General features: G+C 54.3%; 1 protein-coding gene across 3 annotated transcripts in view; it reads left to right on the forward strand.

The window, feature by feature from the left end:
* The first annotated feature begins 7,345 nt into the window (after positions 1-7,345).
* Positions 7,346-17,858, forward strand: part of CORO7 (coronin 7) — a 56,978-nt gene continuing 46,465 nt past the window's right edge. For all 3 annotated transcript variants that reach the window (XR_014840939.1, XM_005662176.4, XM_005662175.4), the window contains exons 1-5: positions 7,346-7,483; positions 9,909-10,005; positions 10,804-10,878; positions 15,050-15,120; positions 15,482-15,665. Coding sequence is in view for 2 of the 3 variants with exons in the window: in XM_005662176.4 (XP_005662233.1) it covers positions 7,424-7,483; positions 9,909-10,005; positions 10,804-10,878; positions 15,050-15,120; positions 15,482-15,665 (487 nt within the window). In the remaining variant the exon portion in view is untranslated. The remainder of the gene's footprint in view (positions 7,484-9,908; positions 10,006-10,803; positions 10,879-15,049; positions 15,121-15,481; positions 15,666-17,858) is intronic.

The following is a 17,858-nucleotide window of genomic DNA, read 5'->3' on the forward strand; positions in this document are numbered from 1 at the left end:
GATTCGACCCTAGCCTGGGAACCTCCATATGCCGTGGGTGTGGCCCTATAAAAGGCAAAAAAAAAAAAAAAAAGGAAGGGAACCTGAGGTCTCCTGGAAGGGTTTAAGACGATCTGTTCTCCTTGCTCCTGCCATCATCAAACCTGAAATTTTTGTGTATGTCGATGTTGGTCTGGGGAAAGAACCATAGCTGACATCAATCTAACTCTCCTCAGGCTCTGAGATTGAAAGAAGGTTAAAAAACCACTAGTCCAGTGACCAGTACAGTCACAAGTCTAGTTACAAGGCTGTTGTAAACTGCAAGGAATGTTGAGAGTTTGGGTTATGGAATGGAGAGGACGGAAGTGAGCAAGGGACATTCTAGGCAAAATGGGAAAAGCCATGGGGTTGGAAGTGGGGAAAAGAGTTTGTTTAGGAGGAAGTTCCTGTTGTGGCTCAGTGGAAACGAATCTGACTAGTATCCATGAGGACACAGGTTCGATCCCTGTCCTTGCTCAGTGGGTTGAGGATCCGGCATTGCTGTGAGCTGTGGTGTAGGTCACAGACAAGGTTTGGATCTGGCCTTGCTGTGGCTGTGGTGTAGGCCGGCCACTGCAGCTCCAGTTCAACCCCTAGCCTGGGAATCTCCATATGCCGCAGGTGCAGCCCCCAAAATACACACTCATATGCACAGAGTTTAGGAGTTCCTGCTGTGGCTCAGTGGATCAGACAGGTTTCATTGCCAGCCCAGCACAGTGGGTTAAGGGTTGAGAGTTGCCTTAGCTACAGTGTAGTATGCAACTGCAGCTTGGATCTGCTCCCTGGCCTGGGAACTCCACATGGCTGCCACACGGTGACCAAAAATGAAAAAAAAAAAAAGTTTGTTTAACATATTCAACAAATATTTAAATGTCCCCAGCATAGTGAATAAGAGTAGGAGCTCTGGGGTCAGACTGCCTGAGACTGAATCTCAGCTCTGCCACTTACCTGCTGTGTATACTTGGGCAACTTATTCTACATCTCTGTGCCACAGTTTCCTTTCTCTAAAATGGGGAACATAACAGTAACCACCTCAAAGGATCATCTAAGAAGAGAATTCTGGAGTTCTCTTGTGATGCAGCAGGTTAAGGATCCAGCATCTTCACTGCACCTGCAGAGGCTCAGTTTGCTGCTGCGGCAAGGGTTTGTTCCCTGGTCCAGGAACTTGCACATGCCACGGGTGCAGCCAAAAAAAAAAAGGAGAGAGTGTGATAATCCATGTAAAGCCTTACTGTAGGAGTTCCCGTCGTGGCTCAGTGGTTAACGAATCCGACTAGGAACCATGAGGTTGCAGGTTCAATCCCTGGCCTTGTTCAATGGGTTAAGGATCCTGCGTTGCCATGATCCCATATTCGTGAGGCTCTGGCGTAGGCTGGTGGCTACAGCTCTGATTAGACCCCTAGCCTGGGAACCTCCCAAGAGAATGGCAAAAAGACAAAAAAAAAAAAAAAAAAAAAAAACCTTACTGTACTTGGCACCTAGTAGGTTAGTCTTATGTGCCGGCCTCTGTATTAAGCACTGGGAATGCCAAGCATAACTCAGACACCTACTTGCCCACAGGGAGCTAAGAATCTAAGGGGAGGAGGATGCTGGTTGAGACGTAGGAGCTTTCAGGAATAAAGCTGAAAACAGAGCCCAAGGGACGGCCATTTACATCTCAGAGTCAGTTAGGAACTACAGGAGCGCTCACTAATATGAAAACTTGCTCAGCTCAGCTTGGTAACTTCCTCATTTGTTGGCATTTTAGTCCCCCATCTATTTCCCCACAGTGATTAAGAGTCAAGATCCTCCACATTGAATAGGAGATTGTTCTTGTTTTAGGGGGTAGCAGGAAGGCCAATTGCTGGGGGGCCCCTATTTCCTCCTATGAAGCAGAGAGTCCTGAGGGAATGGAGTGAGTCAGCGTCGCTATTAAAGGAGGGGAAAACCGGAGTTCCCGTTGTGGCACAGCAAAAACGAATCCAACCAGGAATGATGAAATTTTGATTTCAATCCCTGGTTGCGCTCAGTGGGTTAAGTATCCAGCCTTGCCGTGACCTGTGTGTAGGTCGCAGACATAGCTCAGATCCCTTGTTGCTATGGCTGTGGTGTAGGCCAGCAGCTGTAGCTCCGATTCAACTCCTAGCCTGGGAACCTCCATATGCCACAGGTGCAGCCCTAAAAAGACAAAAAGACAAAAAAAGAGGAGAAAACTGCCCTGGACAGAACACATGAAGCTTCTGGCAAGACTCCCTAGTGAGAGTGGCTTTGGCCTGTGTGTGTTTCTCTCACTGCTGTCACCACAGAAAAACAATTTAGTAAAACAATTTAGTAATTGTAATTACAAACTTGGGACATCACAGTAGTGATTCTTGGTCTGTGCCTCCTGAATCATCTTGAGTTGATGGTGGTCTGGGGACAATAAATATCCTTTTTTTTTTCTGGCTGCACCTGCAGCATATAAAAATTCCTGGGTCAGGGATGGAACCTGTGCCACAGCAGTGACACAGGCTGCTACAGTGACAGCACAGAATTCTTAACCCGCTGCATCACAAGAGAACTCAAAATTTTGTGCTTCTTTTAAAAGATTTTGCCAGTTAATTGGAAAATTCAAAATAAAGGACTGGATGTAGTAAAACTTAAGAGCCCCAGAATACACATGTCCGCCCCCATAAACAACAAAATAACACAAAGTGAACTGTCATGTTTTTCCCAATTTTTGAAATGTATTTTGTTGTTTAATTGCTCCTGTGCTGAGATAACTACACTTGCCCTTCCGTACCATCTCCTGAAATAAACAAGGCAGGGCTTATATATAAATACACAAAAAAATTATGTATATATATATATTTTTTGGCCACACACATGGCATGCAGAAGTTCCCAGGCCAGGGATCAAACCTGTGGTGCTAGGACAGCAACCTGAGCTGCTGCAGTGACAGCACCAGATCCTCAACCCTCTGCACCACAAGGAAACTCCCTAAAAATGTTTTTTTTCTATCACACCTGCAGCATAGGGAAGTTCCCAGGCTAGGGGTGGAAATGGAGCTGCAGCTGAGGCCCACAATGCAGTTCATGGCAAAGCCAGATCCTTAACCCATAGAGTGAGGCCAGGGATTGAACACACATCCTCATGGATACTAGTTGGGTTCTTTTTTTTTTTTTGCCTTTTCTTGGGCCGCTCCTGCAGCATATGGAGGTTCCCAGGCTAGGGGTCCAATCGGAGCTGTAGCCGCCAGCCTACGCCAGAGCCACAGCAACACAGGATCCGAGCCGCGTCTGCAACCTACACCATAGCTCACGGCAACACCGGATCGTTAACCCACTGAACAAGGGCAGGGATCGAACCCACAACCTCATGGTTCCCAGTCGCATTCGTTTCCGCTGCACCATGACGGGGACTCCCTAAAAATGTTTTCAATGTGTGTTTTAATAAACAACCATTTCAGGGGCAGATAACTAGATCTAAATTTGTTGTCGGCAGTGAAGCTGGGTCCAGCTTGTAAAAATTCTCATTAATGGAAACAACTGACCTGACGAAAGATTAAGTGAACATCATGTTGGAAACTTTTTGTTGTTGTTGTTTTTAGCCTTGCCCGAGGCATGCAGAAGTTCCCAGGCCAGGGATCAATCCCATGCCACAGCTGTAACCAGAGCCACAGCTGTGAAAACACCAGATCCTTAACCCACTGAGCCATGAGGGAACTCTGGAAACTTCTCTTCCTTCTTTCTTTAATTTTTGTCTTTTTAGGGGCACACCTGCAGCATATGGAGGTTCCCAGGCTAGGGGTCGAATCGGAGCTGTAGCTACCAGCCTACACCACAGCCACAGAAACGCCAGATCCAAGCCGCGTCTATAACCTACACCACAGCTTATGGCAACGCTGGATCCTTAACCCACTGAGAGAGGCCAGGGATTGCACCTGCGTCCTCATGGATGTTAGTCAGATTCATTTCCGCTGAGCCATGATGGGAACTCCTGGAAACTTCTTTTCTTTGGCATCACAGTTAAAATAAAGACACATCATCCTAAGGCTCTTCAGTTTTTTCAGGTGTGGATTTTTTGCTTTCTTCTTGCTCGTTTTTCTTTCTGCTGATGTCCCTTCCTTAAGTTACAGGAAGTGTTTCGAGTTTTCTTGAATGAGGACTTCACTATATTGGACTCCCAAATTCTTATTTGCTATTATGCTATTTAAAAATTTTTTTTTGTTTGTTTGTTTGTCTCTTTAGGGCTATACCTGCAGCAGATGGAGGTTCCCCGGCTAGGGGTCCAATTGGAGCTGTAGTGCCACTCCGCACCACAGCCACAGGAATGCCAGATCTGAGCCACGTCTGTGACCTATACCACAGCTCGCGGCAATACCGAATCCTAGACCCACTGAGCGAGGCCAGGGATCGAACCCGTGACCTCATGGTTCCTAGTCGGATTCATTTCTGCTGCGCCATGATGGGAACTCCTAATTTTAACTATTTTGGCCACACCTGAAGCATGCAGAAGTTCTGGGTCCAGGGCTCAAGCAGGGGCCACAGCACTGACCTGAGCCAAGTCAGTAAGACTGCAGGATCCTTAACCCACTGAGCCACTAGGGAACTCCTCTTGTTCATTATTAATTACCCTTGGAAATAGGACCTGAGAAATCGAAATCATCCCTCCAGGCACCAAACTAACAAGACACTCCCTTTACTGAAATTTGATCCACATTTTGATCTGACTTTCAGAGTAGAGAAGTGTCATCTTTTTTTTTTTTGGCCATGCCCTTGGCATGCGGAACTTTCCAGGCCAGGGATTGAACGAACAGCGCAGAAGTGACAATGCTGAATAACTGCCAGCCACCAGGGAACTCCGCCAGCCCCTGTGAGCTATGTGGAGATGTAGTGTTGCTGCATCCTTCCATTTTGCAAGAGATGTTGAAATCCAAACTTCCTTGAAGCTTCCCAGTTTTTCATTTTTATTTTTGTTTGCTTTTTTAGGGCTGCATCTGTGGCATATGCAGTTCCCAGGCTAGGGGTTGTATCAGAGCTACAGCTGCCAGCCTACGCCACAGCCACAGCAACACAGGATCCGAGCCGCATCTGCGACCTACACCACAGTTCACCACATGCCAGATCCTTAACCCACTGAGCAAGGCCAGGGATTGAACCTGCATCTTCATGAATATTATCCGGGCTTGTTAACTGCTGAGCCGTGAAGGGGAGCTTCCCATTTTTTTTTCTTTTTTCTTTTTAGGGCCTCACCCACAGCATATGGAGGTTCCCAGGCTGGGGGTTTAATCGGAGCTACAGCTGCCGGTCTATGCCACAGCCACAGCAACGCCAGATCCAAGCCACACCTGCGACCTACACCACAGCTCATGGCAACACTGGATCCTTAACCCACTGAGCAAGGCCAGGGATCGAACCTGCAACCTCATGGTTCTTAGTTGGATTTGTTTCCGCCGTACCACGATGGGACTCCGAAGCTTCCCAATTAAAAAAAATAATTTTTTTCTTTTTAAGGCTGCAGCTGTAGAAGTGGAAGTTCCCAGCAAAAGGGTTGAATCAGAGCTGCAGCTGATGGCCTATACCACAGCCACAGCAAGGCCTGATCCAAGCTGCACGTACAAACTATGCTACAGCTCATGGCAATGCTGGATCCTTAACCAGCTGAGCAAGGCCAGAGATCCAACCCACATCCTCATGGATACCAGTCAGGTTCTTAACCCACTGAGCCACAGTGGGAACTCCAAAGCTTTCCAATTTTTAAAACATATCTGTAGGAGTTTCTGCTGTGGCACAACAGGATCATCAGCATCTCTGCACTGTGGCAGAGTGGGTTAATGACCTGGCTTGTCTCTGTGAAGGCACCAGTTCAGTCCTAGGCCCAGAGCAGTGGGTTAAGGATCTAACATTGCAGGATCCCTGTAGGTTGCAGCTGTGGCTTGGATTTGATCCCTGGCCCAGGAACTTCCATATGCTGCAGGTGCAGCCATTAAAAAAGAAAAAAAAAAAAGTTAAAATAATTTTATGGTTTTTTTTTTTTTGGCCACAATTAGGAAAACAAACAAACAAACAGACCAAAAGCATTATCTGCAGTAATTGAACACCATAACCACCTCAAGACCACACTGATGGTGCCTTTTCCAAAGCTGCTGGAGTTCCAGTCTGAAGAGGATGCTGCACTCAGTGGCTGCCAGACTGCTTACAATTCCAAATCACAGGCCTCAGTCACCTCTGCTGACATCTCTTTTTAAACTTACAGAGATCAAAGTCGCTCTTCACTCAAATAAGTGGCCTCTGTGTCGTCCCAGTTTACCTGGAGAAAAGACCTTGCATTTTGGGGCCCATTCGCGCTCACCACCAGGCCAAACCTTCAGAATTGCCCTCTAGGTACACTGCCTGGGTTGAGGCTGTTTTCTGCAGCAAGCTGAAGAAGGTGAATTTTCACAGCAGCTGGCCATTGAGACCAATCATTTGCATTCCTCGGATCAAAGTCCCTTTTCCAGACACGCCCGAGCAGGTGTTTTCTGTCTGTTCTCAGCAGAAAGCACATTCTGGAGTCACAGAGTCAGTTTTCAAAGTGATGAGAAATGATTGTGGAACAAATGGCCCCAGGTGGAATGAACTTGCTGTCTTCTCTTCAGATTTGTCCAGGGACAAAGCAAGCAGCGCCGGTTGGGCATATCTGCTATTTAAGAGATTCTCCACAGCCCTTATCTTTCGCTCTTTCTGCTTATCTGTAATTGACTGATTTCCTGCGAGGAGGCTAGCCCCATCAAGCCCAAGGCCTGCAGCAAAGACTTGCCCTAATAAGGGGACGCTGAAGGCCCCATCCCCGCTCTCACCGAGACCGCCTGATCTAAGAGTGGGTGGTATGCGGAGCCTTTAGACTAGGCCCCACAGACAAGGATGTGCATCAGACCTGGGCTCCCCTTCGCTGCCACGTTCAAGTGTGACCTGGGCCAACGGTGCCTCTCTCCCTAAAAGCCTTCTCTGAAATGTAGCTAATTCATTTTTGCCCTCTCCTCCCTGGGAAGGGCATGCCCCGCACACACACTCGAAAGCCTCCCGGTGCAAATCGCTGCACACAAACTCACAGCTGCAGCCCCCATTCCGGTACGCCCTGCTGGGCCGGGGGCGGACAGCGCGCCGCACGTGACCTCCCCGCCCGCGCCGCAAGTCTTTGGGTACTGGGGCGTGGCCGCGGGAGGCAGCCGAGCGGCGATTGGTAGATGGGCGGGGCCTTCGGCCTGCGCGCGGAGGGAGAGAGGCTGGGGGCGTGGTCCGGCGGGCCGGAGTGGGCTGCGATTGGCCTGGGGCTCGTCCGGGCGTGGCCGCGAGCGTCTGGCTGCGGGTGGGGCCGGAGGCGGCGGGAGTCGCGGCTGCTTGCAGTGCACCTGAGAGCCTACGCCCGAGTCCTCGAAGCTGCGCCCGCCGCGGTCCTAGCAGCCATGAACCGCTTCAAGGTGTCCAAGTTTCGGCACACGGAAGCTCGGCCGCCCCGCCGGGAGGTGAGCCTGGATGCTGTCGCCCCTTGCCTGGCGGCTCCCCCTCCCCTGGCCCTGCAAGGGACCCCCGGAGCCTGCCTGACCCGGGGCGCCCCCTTCAGGCCCGGGCCAGCGTCTGGGCCGTCCGGTTGCCGCCCGGCAGTCAGAGCCTGGCGTTCTTGGGACACTCTACATTCTGAATGAGCCTCGCGGTCTGCTGGCCCGGATGCCTTGCCCCAGGGACCCCCGAGGCGGTGCAGCCCGCCTGGCGGGGCTGAGGCCTGAGGCCTACGAGGCAGCCTGCTTTCCCGGCTTCCGGTCGGCCTCGACCCGAAGCCACGGCTCCTCCTTCCTGACGCCCAGATCGCCCGTGCCCTGGGCCTGGGTGTGAGAGAGATGCCCTTTTCTGCCTTGGCCTCGGCTAGTCTGGGTGTGTCTGCTGGAGAAGGGGAGCTCCTCGGCCAGAGGCGCGCCCCTCCCTCGGGTTTCCGCCGGCGCTTCCTCGGCGCTTCCTCTCGTGGCTGGCCAGAGCTCTTCCCTTACTAGGGGTGATGCTGCCAAGGGCTGGGTGGGGCCTGGGGAAACCCCAGCAGGTGGAGCCCAGAGGAAGAGCTGAACCAGGTGGTGGTGGGCACCTCGAATCCCTAGAAGGGCAGCAAGCCTGATGAAGGACTTGCTTCAGAGATGATACCAGCCCTAGTCTGCAGTGAAACATTATTTGAAAGGACTGGGAAGAAAGGTCTTCCAATAAATGGCCAAGGAACTGACCTCTGGGGACCCCCTCTGGGGCCATCGCACATCAAAGTAGCCTGCAGCAGAAGTCTGGCTTTTATTCTCTGGGCAGTATTTCCTGGGCGCGTCCCATGTGCAGTGTCCAGCTGCTGAAACCGCAGTGGTGAACACAGCAGCATTTCCCTTCCTCTGTGGTGCTTACAGTTTCATGAGGGAGACAGCCAGCAAGCAGACAGACATGCAAGGGCGATGCAGCTTTTAATAAGTGCATTGGGGGAGTTCCCTGGTGGCTCAGCGGGTTAAGGATCCAGCATTGTCACTGCTGTGGTTCTGATTACAGCTGTGGCATAGATTTGATCCCTGGCCTGTGAACTTCTGCGTCCCATGGGTGCAACCACCAAAAAAATAAAATAAAATAAAATAAAAATTGCGCTGAAGAACACACATGAGGCTAGCCTGAAAATGGAGATGAACCTAGAGGTGGGGTTAACGTCCATCCGGTGGTTCACGAAGGCTCCTGGAAGGAAGTGACATTTAAGCTAAGGCAGGAAGGGTGAGAAGAAGCCAGCCATGGGAGGAATGGTGAGAAAGAGCCTGGTGGAGGAAGGAGAGTGGGCCAGGGTGGATGGCGTCCGCTGAGTCCATAGCGGTCGTGGTCCTGCAGAGCCGGAGGGCCACAGGAAGCTGGGGTTTATTCTGAGTGCGATGGGAAGTCATTGAAAGCTTGAAGTGGGGGGTGGTGGAGAGGTTCTGGCGTTTGCTTTAAGCCCGCCTCTCTGAGGCAGCTAAGTTCTGCTTGCAGAGGTCTGGCCCTGGGGCTTGCTCCCGGGTGGGCCTCAGTCCAGCAAGGTAAACGGACAGGCATGGAACTAAGGATTACAGGGAGAGCTTAAAATAGTTTCAATGTCAGGGAGCTGGGAGAGCAGGTGATCTGTTCTTCTTTTCAAAGAGATTTCCTTTGCCTCTGTTTGTACAGTAAACACGAAGCGGGAGGGAAGACTAACGCGGCAGGTGAACGTTGAAATAGAGACTTGGGGGCTGGGGGTGGTTTCTGGGACTCTGTAGGTGGGCGGGCTGGGAAAAGCGGGTGCTCGATTCGGAGTGGCAGGGCCGGGTGCTGCTCAGATACCAACAGAAAGCATTAGGAGAAAGGGTCCCTCTGCTCCTGCACGTGGTGCGTAGTTAACATTATTGCCTTTTCATGGGGGTGCATCGTTCACCCGTCTGTGGGACTTCATGGAAAGGCCTTTATTTTCCCTCTGAGCTTGGGCATTCTCTCCTGGGGCTGGGAGGAGACTCCGTCCCTGGCGGGGGCCTTCAACATGCAGCGGAGGAAATCAAGTCTGTCTTCTTAGGTGCTCACTTCTCCTTTCTTGGCTTCTCTCTCACTTTTGCAGAATCCCCCTCCCCCTCCCAATACCCGCACTGCCCAATTAGCTTCTTGATTTCCTTCAGCCTGAACTTCCTCTGACAGCTCCCTCCCCCTTATTATAGAACTTGCTTAATAAGCAAAGTCAAACCCTTTATGACAGGTTATTGCTTCAAGGACATTTTGTATTTTCTCAGTGATTGGGTGAGCAGGGCTAGGGTTCAAGCCAAAGGAATGCATTTCTAATGGTGTAGCTTTAAAGCCGAGTTCCCTGGATTATGCCCTGTGCTCTCCTCCCTGCTTCAGGTAGAGCCCTGGTCAGTGCATTTTTTTGTCCTTTATTTTCAGGCCTGGATCAGTGACATCCGAGCGGGAACTGCCCCCTCGTGTGGGAACCACATCAAATCCAGTTGCAGCTTGATTGCATTCATCTCTGACCGCCCAGGTAGGGAGATGCCCAAGGTTGTGGAGATCCCGACCTTGTTGCCCTAGTAGAGGTGACTAGGTCACCTCTCTTCTGGCAGGCTCATTGTAGGCCAGAGGCTCAGAAGGGGGCCTTTTGGGGCTCAGACCTGCGGAACTGGTCAGTGTGCAGTAGGCGGATGGACTTTGATTAGTGCACACGTTGTGTAAACCGTGTTGGCTGTGATCTTCAAGACTGGCCGGGAGGGGCTGTCGATGTTACTTCCAGTTGTCCCCGTATGTGACCCCCTCCTCGTCTGCGGGCAGCGGGAATCAGTAGGAACACAGGAGCTCCCAGTGTTAGTTGGGACTCTTGGTTACTTGTGATAACTCAGACCTCAAATTAACTTAAGCAGAAAATGGATTCCTTTTTGGTTTCTACAACCAACGATCCAGGGGCTTCAGGCAGAGCTGTATGGAGCTGTATCCTGACCTCTCTCCTTGCCGCTCAGCTCTGCTGCCCTTGGGTCGTGGCTTCTCTCTCAAGTGCAGCTGGGAAGGGTGGCAACTGGTGGCCTCAAGCTGACTGCTAACGGCCCACAGTGACATAAAGAGACAACTTTTTCCCCAAGTGTCTTTGCGCAGTCAGTGTCACAGGAGGCCCTAGCACGGGGCAGGAACCTAACCCTGGTCCAATCACTCTGTCCAAGAGGATGTGTCCTAGCTTAGTGGTGGCTCCGTGAAGGTCCGAGGCTGAGCTTTGAGTCCTGTGTCCTGTGGGAGCCCTGGGCAGTAAATCCCCATTAGGCCTGAAGTCAGAGCCTCTGTGTTTGTTCAATAGGTGTCCTGGGCATCGTGCCTCTTGAAGGCCAGGGAGAGGACAAGAGACACGTGACCCACCTGGGCTGCCATTCAGGTGAGTGGGGACTGGACCCAGGAAGCCTGGAACTTGACCCTCCCTCCCTGGGGCCAGGGCTTCATGCTCACCTGGTCCCATGGCCCTGGGGCTTGCCAGGTCCCCCCCCCATTACCCTCACTGCACTTTCTGACGGACCGGGTCTAGATTGGAAAGCTGGCTCCTGGGCGGAGGGGAGGGAGGCTGGGTGCTCCAGGTGGTCAAGCCAGAGGAGGGGGCTGTGCCTCGGCCAGTGCCAGGCTGCAGGCTGCTGCTGGCTCCCTGTCACTGCAGACGACTCGGCGCTCTGAAGTTCTTAGCTCTGTGTCCTCGCCTGGAGCCCAGGAGACCAGCTCTCACCACCAGGCATCCTCCTCAGCCAGGCTGCCAGGGGCCCTCCGGGGGTGGGTGGCAGAGCTGCAGTGCCAGAGATGGGCCCTCACACAGAGAGCTTTTGTCCACCGCTGCAGCTGCTTCTGGGGGCGCCCAGCAGCCACCTGGCAGCCCGCCGGCTTTGAGGGAACACTTCGCTCCCCTTGGGCTCTAGCAGCGCCGGCCGGGCTGCCTCCTCCTTCCCTGTCCAGCTGCGGTGGCCATGGGCCCAGACCCTCTGGCCTGCGTCCTGTTGGGCAGCTTTGGGTGAGGGGAGGACGCTAATCCTTGGTCCCTGGCCTGGGGGTGCAGCTGACTTGAAGGGTCCTAATGACAGTGGTGGCAGTTAATAAAGTGACAGTAGCGAAGATGGGTGGAGCACTCCCTGGGGCTAAGTGTGTTATCTGCCTTTTCTCATCTAATCCTTTTCGAAAACTTGAAACAACTTTACGGAGGTATCATGTAACTACTATAAACACTACTTGTTTTAGGTGAAGAATTTGATGGCTTTTATTAAAGCTACAGGGCTGCGTCCAGCTTTCCAACGTTTCCTCGTTCCCCCTTTGCAGTTAATGTGTTAACTCTCTGTGCCTCGGGTGCTGCAGCCTCAGGCATCCGTCGAGCTTTCTGCCTCTGCAGCGGGGGCCGCAGGCTACTGTGTGGCCGGAGCTGGCCTGCTGCCTGCCTTTGTAAATAGTTTTGTTGGAACACAGCCACGCCTCTTCACTGCCTTACTGTCTGGGGCTGCTTTTTCCAACAACCGTGGAGTTGAGACAGAGACCGTATGTCCATCAAAGCCTAAAACGTCTCCTATCTCCCCCTGAACAGGAGAACGTTTGCTGGTTTCTACTCCACAGACTGGCTTTTTCTGGATGCTTTGCATCAATGGACTCACACCATACATGGTCTGTAGAATCTGCTCCCTTTCATTTGCCATAATGTTTTCACAGCCCATCTATACTGGAGGATGTAGATGAAGTTCACTTTTTTTTTTCTTTCTGTCTTTTCAGGGCCACACCTGCAGCATGTGGAAGTTCCCAGGCTAGGGGTTGAATTAGAGCTATAAGTGACAGCCTCTACCACAGCCACAGCCATGCAGGATCCGAGCCACATCTGTGACCTGCACCACAGCTCACGGCAACACCAGATCCTTAACCCACTGAACAAGGCCAGGGATCAACCCTGAGTCCTCATGGATACTAGACAGGTTTGTTACCCCTGAGCCGTGATGAGAACTTTGCATCTCTGCATCCGTTTTTTTCTCATCCTTTTTTTTTTTTTTGACTGCACCATGGCACATGGAAGTTCATGGGCCAGGGATCGAATCTGAGCTGCAGCTGTGATTTTGGTGTGGCAACACCGGATACTTTAACCCACTGTGCCGGGCTAGGATTGAACCAGTGCCTCTGTGGAGACAAACCAGACCATTAACCCACAGCGCCACAACGAGAACTCCATCCATTTTTTTTTTTTTTCTTTTACAGCCACACCACAGGCATATGGAAGTTCCCAGCTAGGGGTGAAATTGGGTCTGTAGCTGAGGGCTACACCACAGGCACAGCAACACCAGATCTGAGCCCCATCCGCAACGTAGACTGCCGCTTGCGGCAATGCCAGGTCCTTAACCCACTGAGCAAGGCCAGGAATCAAACCCGAATCCTCATGGATGCTAGTCAGATTTGTTCCTGCTGCCCCATAATGGGAAGCCCCCTGAAGTAGGTTTTTAAACAACCCATTTTCAGCTAAGAAAACTGAGGCTCAAAGAGGTTATGAGCTTAGCAATACTGGTGCTGCTGCTGGCAGAGCCAGAATTGGAACCCAGGTGTTTTTAGGCACTGTGCTATTTGCTTTTTCATACTTTTTCCTTTGGGGAAGCTAACCCCCATTGGTGGTGTCTGCAGGGTGGTGAGCTCTCTGTTACGAGGGGGCTTCAAGCGGAAGCTGGACCAGGCTTCTGTTGGTGGATTGTAGCCTCACTGCAGCTCCAGCTCTCCAGGGCCTCTCCCCGCAGGCCCTCCCTTACGCGGAGGTTGCTCTGGGGTGGCTGAGCTCCAGCGCCTCAGAGCCTGCCCTCGGGGCACCAGGCTGATCCTGCCCTCTTAGGTGTTGGGGTGGGGAGGCTCTGTGGCCTGGGTTCTGGCTTCTGCCCTGACTTGGGCATCCTGCCTTTGGGGATGCCTCTGTCTCTCGGCTCAGGGCCCTTTGGTCTAGGGAAGCAGAGGGCTGAGAAGCATCTCAAGAGCGTTTCTGCGCTCTGGGCTGTGGGTGGTGGCTGGGGGCCAGCTCTGATTAGGGAGAGGCTGCATGTTGTGCAGAGGATGTAGGTTCTGAAGCCAGACTGCCTGGCTGATCCCTCAGCCTTGCCCTTGCTTAACTGTGCAGCTCTGGCCAAGCTACTTAACCCCTCTGTCCTTGGGTCCTCCTCTGCAGCTGGGGATGTTGCTTCACTGCCATCCTGGTGGGTCCTTGTGAGGATTTGGTGAGACAATGCGTGATGGGCCGCATCACCACTTCTCATTGCCTTGGGCAGGGTGGGCTTTGCACCCAGCCTGGACCCCGCCCTGTCTATCAACGAGCCCATAGGGCGGGGTGGCAGGGGTTCTGTGGCCACAACCTGGGCTGGGGTATCCCAAGGAGTACCTGTCCCCATCTGTCCCTTTTTCTCCTGGTCTCCTCTGGGGGATGCTCATGATCTGGCTCTGGACTGGGAGGAGAGGAAAGTGTCCCTGCCCGGCTCCCCCGAGGCGGCTGGCCAAAGGGGTAGTCCCTGTGCTCCTTGCTCTGGTGACTCGGGCCAGGCCATCCTTGCATCCCCTGCCAGCCAGAGCCCTGGGCCTCTTCCCTGCTCTCTGAACCCCCTAGTCTCGTTTCCCCCTGGGTTCTGGCTTGCCTCCCCTCCTGCCTCCTCCCCCTGCCCCCAAGCGGTGCAGTTCAGTTCTTTGGTTGCCAAGAGCTGAGACCCACTCCGGTCCACTTGCACCAAAAAGGGATTTAGTGGGAGACTTGGGAAGCGTCCAGAGCTGAGGGAACAGCTGGACGCACAGGCCTGGGAGGGGCCTGACTCCAGAGCGGATGCTCCCTCCCAGCTGGCTGCCCTCCACCCCGGCCAGTCCCTAAGGTGCCCTGTCACTACGCCTTCTCAGTCCTGCTTTCTTCGGCTTCAGAGGGAAGCTGGCCTCCCGGGCTGGGTCAGGTACCCTCCTGCAGTTGGGCCAGCCCTGGCTCATGGGGGAGAACTCCTAGGTCAGGCATGTCACCCCAGGCCCCTGGCTCCCTGAAGTCCTAACCCATGCCACCCTCCGTGTCCTCCAGGGCCCTCTGTGCCCCATCCAGGAAGCCCCCCCTGGCCCCTGACCCCTGACCCGGGGGCCCCTGCGAGCATAGCCCGCCTCGCTGCATTTGCAGAAAAGTATGCGTCCCGCAGAGGTGACGAGGGTCCGTGAGGGCTGGGCGGCCGCTGGTCTGTCGTCTTCGTGACTCCCTCGTGGGCCCGGCGTGGGGGCCGGGGCCTGTGTTCCTCACCTGAGCTGGGTTCTGGACTTGGGGCCGGTGCAGGTGCCTGGTGATCTGAGGCGCTTCCAGCCCATTGTCTTGCCCGCCTCCCGGGCTGGGCCCTTGGCTGCCCTGGGCTGCAGGGTTCTCGGGGCCTGTGGCATTTGCCTGCGGGCTCCAGAGTCTTCCAGCCTTCAGTGTGTGGGCAGAGGGTCAGCTTGGAGGCCCTGGGCTTTGGTTCCGGCCACGGGAGCGGAGGGCAGGAGACAGGACGCTCCGGCGGGTTCTTGTCTGGCAGCCGTCCGTGGCAGCCGTTTCTCTCCCACAGACTTGGTCACGGACTTGGACTTCTCTCCGTTTGACGATTTCCTCCTGGCCACAGCCTCAGCAGACAGGACGGTGAGTGGAGCCACTGGAAGAGCGGCTCCAGGCCCCTCCACCCCCATTTGGAGCCTTCTGTGCTCCTGCTGGTTCCCAGTCCAGCCCCCCCCCCCCCCACTAAGTTCCCTACCCCAGGCTGGCTCCCGGGCGCTGGCCCTGAGCCGTGGCCGTGCCCTGTGTTCTGCTGCTCTGCTGCCTGAGCACGGCAGGGTTGGGTGGTGGTGGCCTGGAGGAGATGGGACAGAGGGGCCTGGCTTCCCCAACTCCCTGCGGCCCTGAGTCCCCCCGCCGCCCCTTCCCCTGGGGTCGGGGCAGCCAGCAAGGCAGGCTGAAGCCTCCCAGCCGGGGGCCCACAGATGCGCTGTGCTCTTGCCTGCAGGTGAAGCTGTGGCGCCTGCCGGCCCCTGGCCAGGCGCTGCCATCAGGGCCTGGCCTGGTGCTGGGCCCTGAGGACGTCCCGGTGGAGGTGCTGCAGTTCCACCCCTCGGCGGACGGCGTCCTGCTGAGCGCAGCGGGCAAGGCCCTGAAGGTCTGGGACGCAGCCAGGCAGCAGCCCCTCACAGGTACGGCCGCCCTGGTTCTCCCAGGGCAGCCCGGCTGGACGGCCTTTGGTTGATGTGTTGCTGCTTTTGGTAACAGGAGTTTTAAGACACATCATCAAAGTTGCACACGTTTGTGACATGTACCTGTATGTACGTGTATGTGTTTCTGTATGTGTGTGTGTGTGTGTGTGTGTGTGTGTGTGTGTGAATGATTCCAAAAGGCTGGTTCTGAAGACCCCCCCCCTCCCCCCCTGCCATAGGCGTCTGTTCTCATCTCGCTTAGCTGTTGTCTCTGCCTTTTCCTCTGTGTCTGAGGAGCTTCCTTGCACTGTTAGTTCTTGGTTTGTGTGTCATTTCGGTTTTGCCCACAAACTGCTGACCCCCGACAGATGGCGGGTTTTGCTCTCTTCACCGCCCCTGCTGGCCGTGCCGCGTCTCTTACTCTCCCGGCGCAGGTTGTCCTTGTCCCTTGGGCTGCTCTAACGCAGTCCCACCGGCTGGGCGGCTTCTAAACAGCAGACCTTGAGCTCTCAGAGTTCTGGAGGCTGGCAGTCTGAGATCAGAGCCCCAGCAGGTTCCGCGTCTCTCCCTGCTCCCAGACGGCTGTCTCCTCTGTGTCCTCGCGTGGGGACGGGTGAGGAGCTCTTTGGGGGCGTCTTTTATCCGGGCGCTGCATCCTCATGACCTGATGGCCTCCCTAAGGCCCCGCCCCCGGGTTCCACCCCAGTGGGAGTTAGGTTCCAGTGTGTGAATAGGGGGCCACAACATTCAGACCACACGTAGACGGTGACAACTTCGGGTCAGACTCCTCAGTGTGTGAGTGGCTGTGACCCTGCAGTGTGACCCAGGGTGGATCCCTGGTGTTTTCTGAGGCGGCGTCACCAGATCCTTTCCGCAGAGTCCTCCTGGATGTGCTCATTCCCTTATGGAGAATTGAAGGACGGACCTGCCCCACAGGGCTGTGCAGAGTCCGGGCTGGGCCAGGCACGTGTCCGGGCTTGAGACAGGGCCAGCGGCATAATCCCCTCCTGACTGCAGCAGTTGCTGAGAAGTCAGCAGGTGCCTGCCGTGGAGCCGTCTCATGCCCATGGGGCATGTGAAGTTCAAAATGCAGGCCTGGCCCCTAAAGTGCTCCCAGGGCAGACAGGAGACCAGCCTCACCTTGGAAGCAGAGGCGAGGGCCCCCAGGCAGCGTGTCATCAGGGAGACACCCCAGCTGTAACTGCCACCTCTCCAGCCCTTCTTTCTGCCCAGCAGTGTGCTGAGGTCCTCACGTCAGGGAGTGTCGCCATCCTCCCCTTACGGGTGAGGTTAATAAATACTTTGACCAAGGCGACAGGCTGGCACTAGAGTTAACCTGCTGCTGCAAGACCTAGAGGCTTAAAACAAGTGGAAATGTTATCTCACAGGTTGTGCATGTCGGGGGTCAGGGAGCAGCTTGGCTGGGTGGTTCTGGCTCAGGGTTTCTCATGAGGTTGCAGGTTGAGATGTCAGCTGGGGCCGAAGGATCCGCTTCCACAGTGGTTCGCTGGGTGGTGCCGGCTGTGGGAGGTGCCCTGGTGCTCCTGCCTGAGTCCCCTCCTTACGTGGCAGCTGCTTCCCCTGGTGAACAGCCCCAGGAGGGGAGCAGGGAGGAGGCCACAGTGCCTCTTAGGCTCTAGCTTTGGATGTCATGTGCGGTCTGTTAGAAGCGAGTCGCTGGGTCCTGCTCACACTCAAGGGGCAAGGAGTTGGGCTGCCCCTTTTGAAAGGAGGGCGTGTCAGCTTCTTAGGGCTGCCAAAATGAAGTACCACAAACTGAGTGGCCTAAGGTAATAGAAATTTGGAGTTCCCGTCATGGTACAGCAGAAACAGATCCAACTAGGAACCATGAGGTTGCGGGTTCGATCCTTGGCCTCTCTCAGTGGGTTAAGGATCTGGTGTTGGCGTGAACTGTGGTGTAGGTTGCGGATGCGTCTTGGATCTGGCATTGCTGTGACTATGGTGTAGGCTGGCATTTGTAGCTCCAATTAGACCCCTAGCCTGGGAACCTCCATGTGTCGCGGGGGTGGCCCTAAAAAGACAAAAGAGAAAAAAACAAACAAAAAAAAGATAATAGAAATTTACTATCTCATGATTCTGAGGTCCAGAAACCCTGATCAGAGTGTTGCCAAGGTCGATCCCTTCTGAGTCTGCGGGGGAGGGTGGGGGGCTCTGCCCCAAGAGCCCCCAGCT

Source organism: Sus scrofa, chromosome 3 (assembly GCF_054392235.1).
Source record: "Sus scrofa isolate SSC_HxYL_T2T_F1_AM1 chromosome 3, Sscrofa_HxYL_maternal_Yorkshire_Landrace_v2.0, whole genome shotgun sequence".
Lineage (NCBI taxonomy): Eukaryota > Metazoa > Chordata > Mammalia > Artiodactyla > Suidae > Sus > Sus scrofa.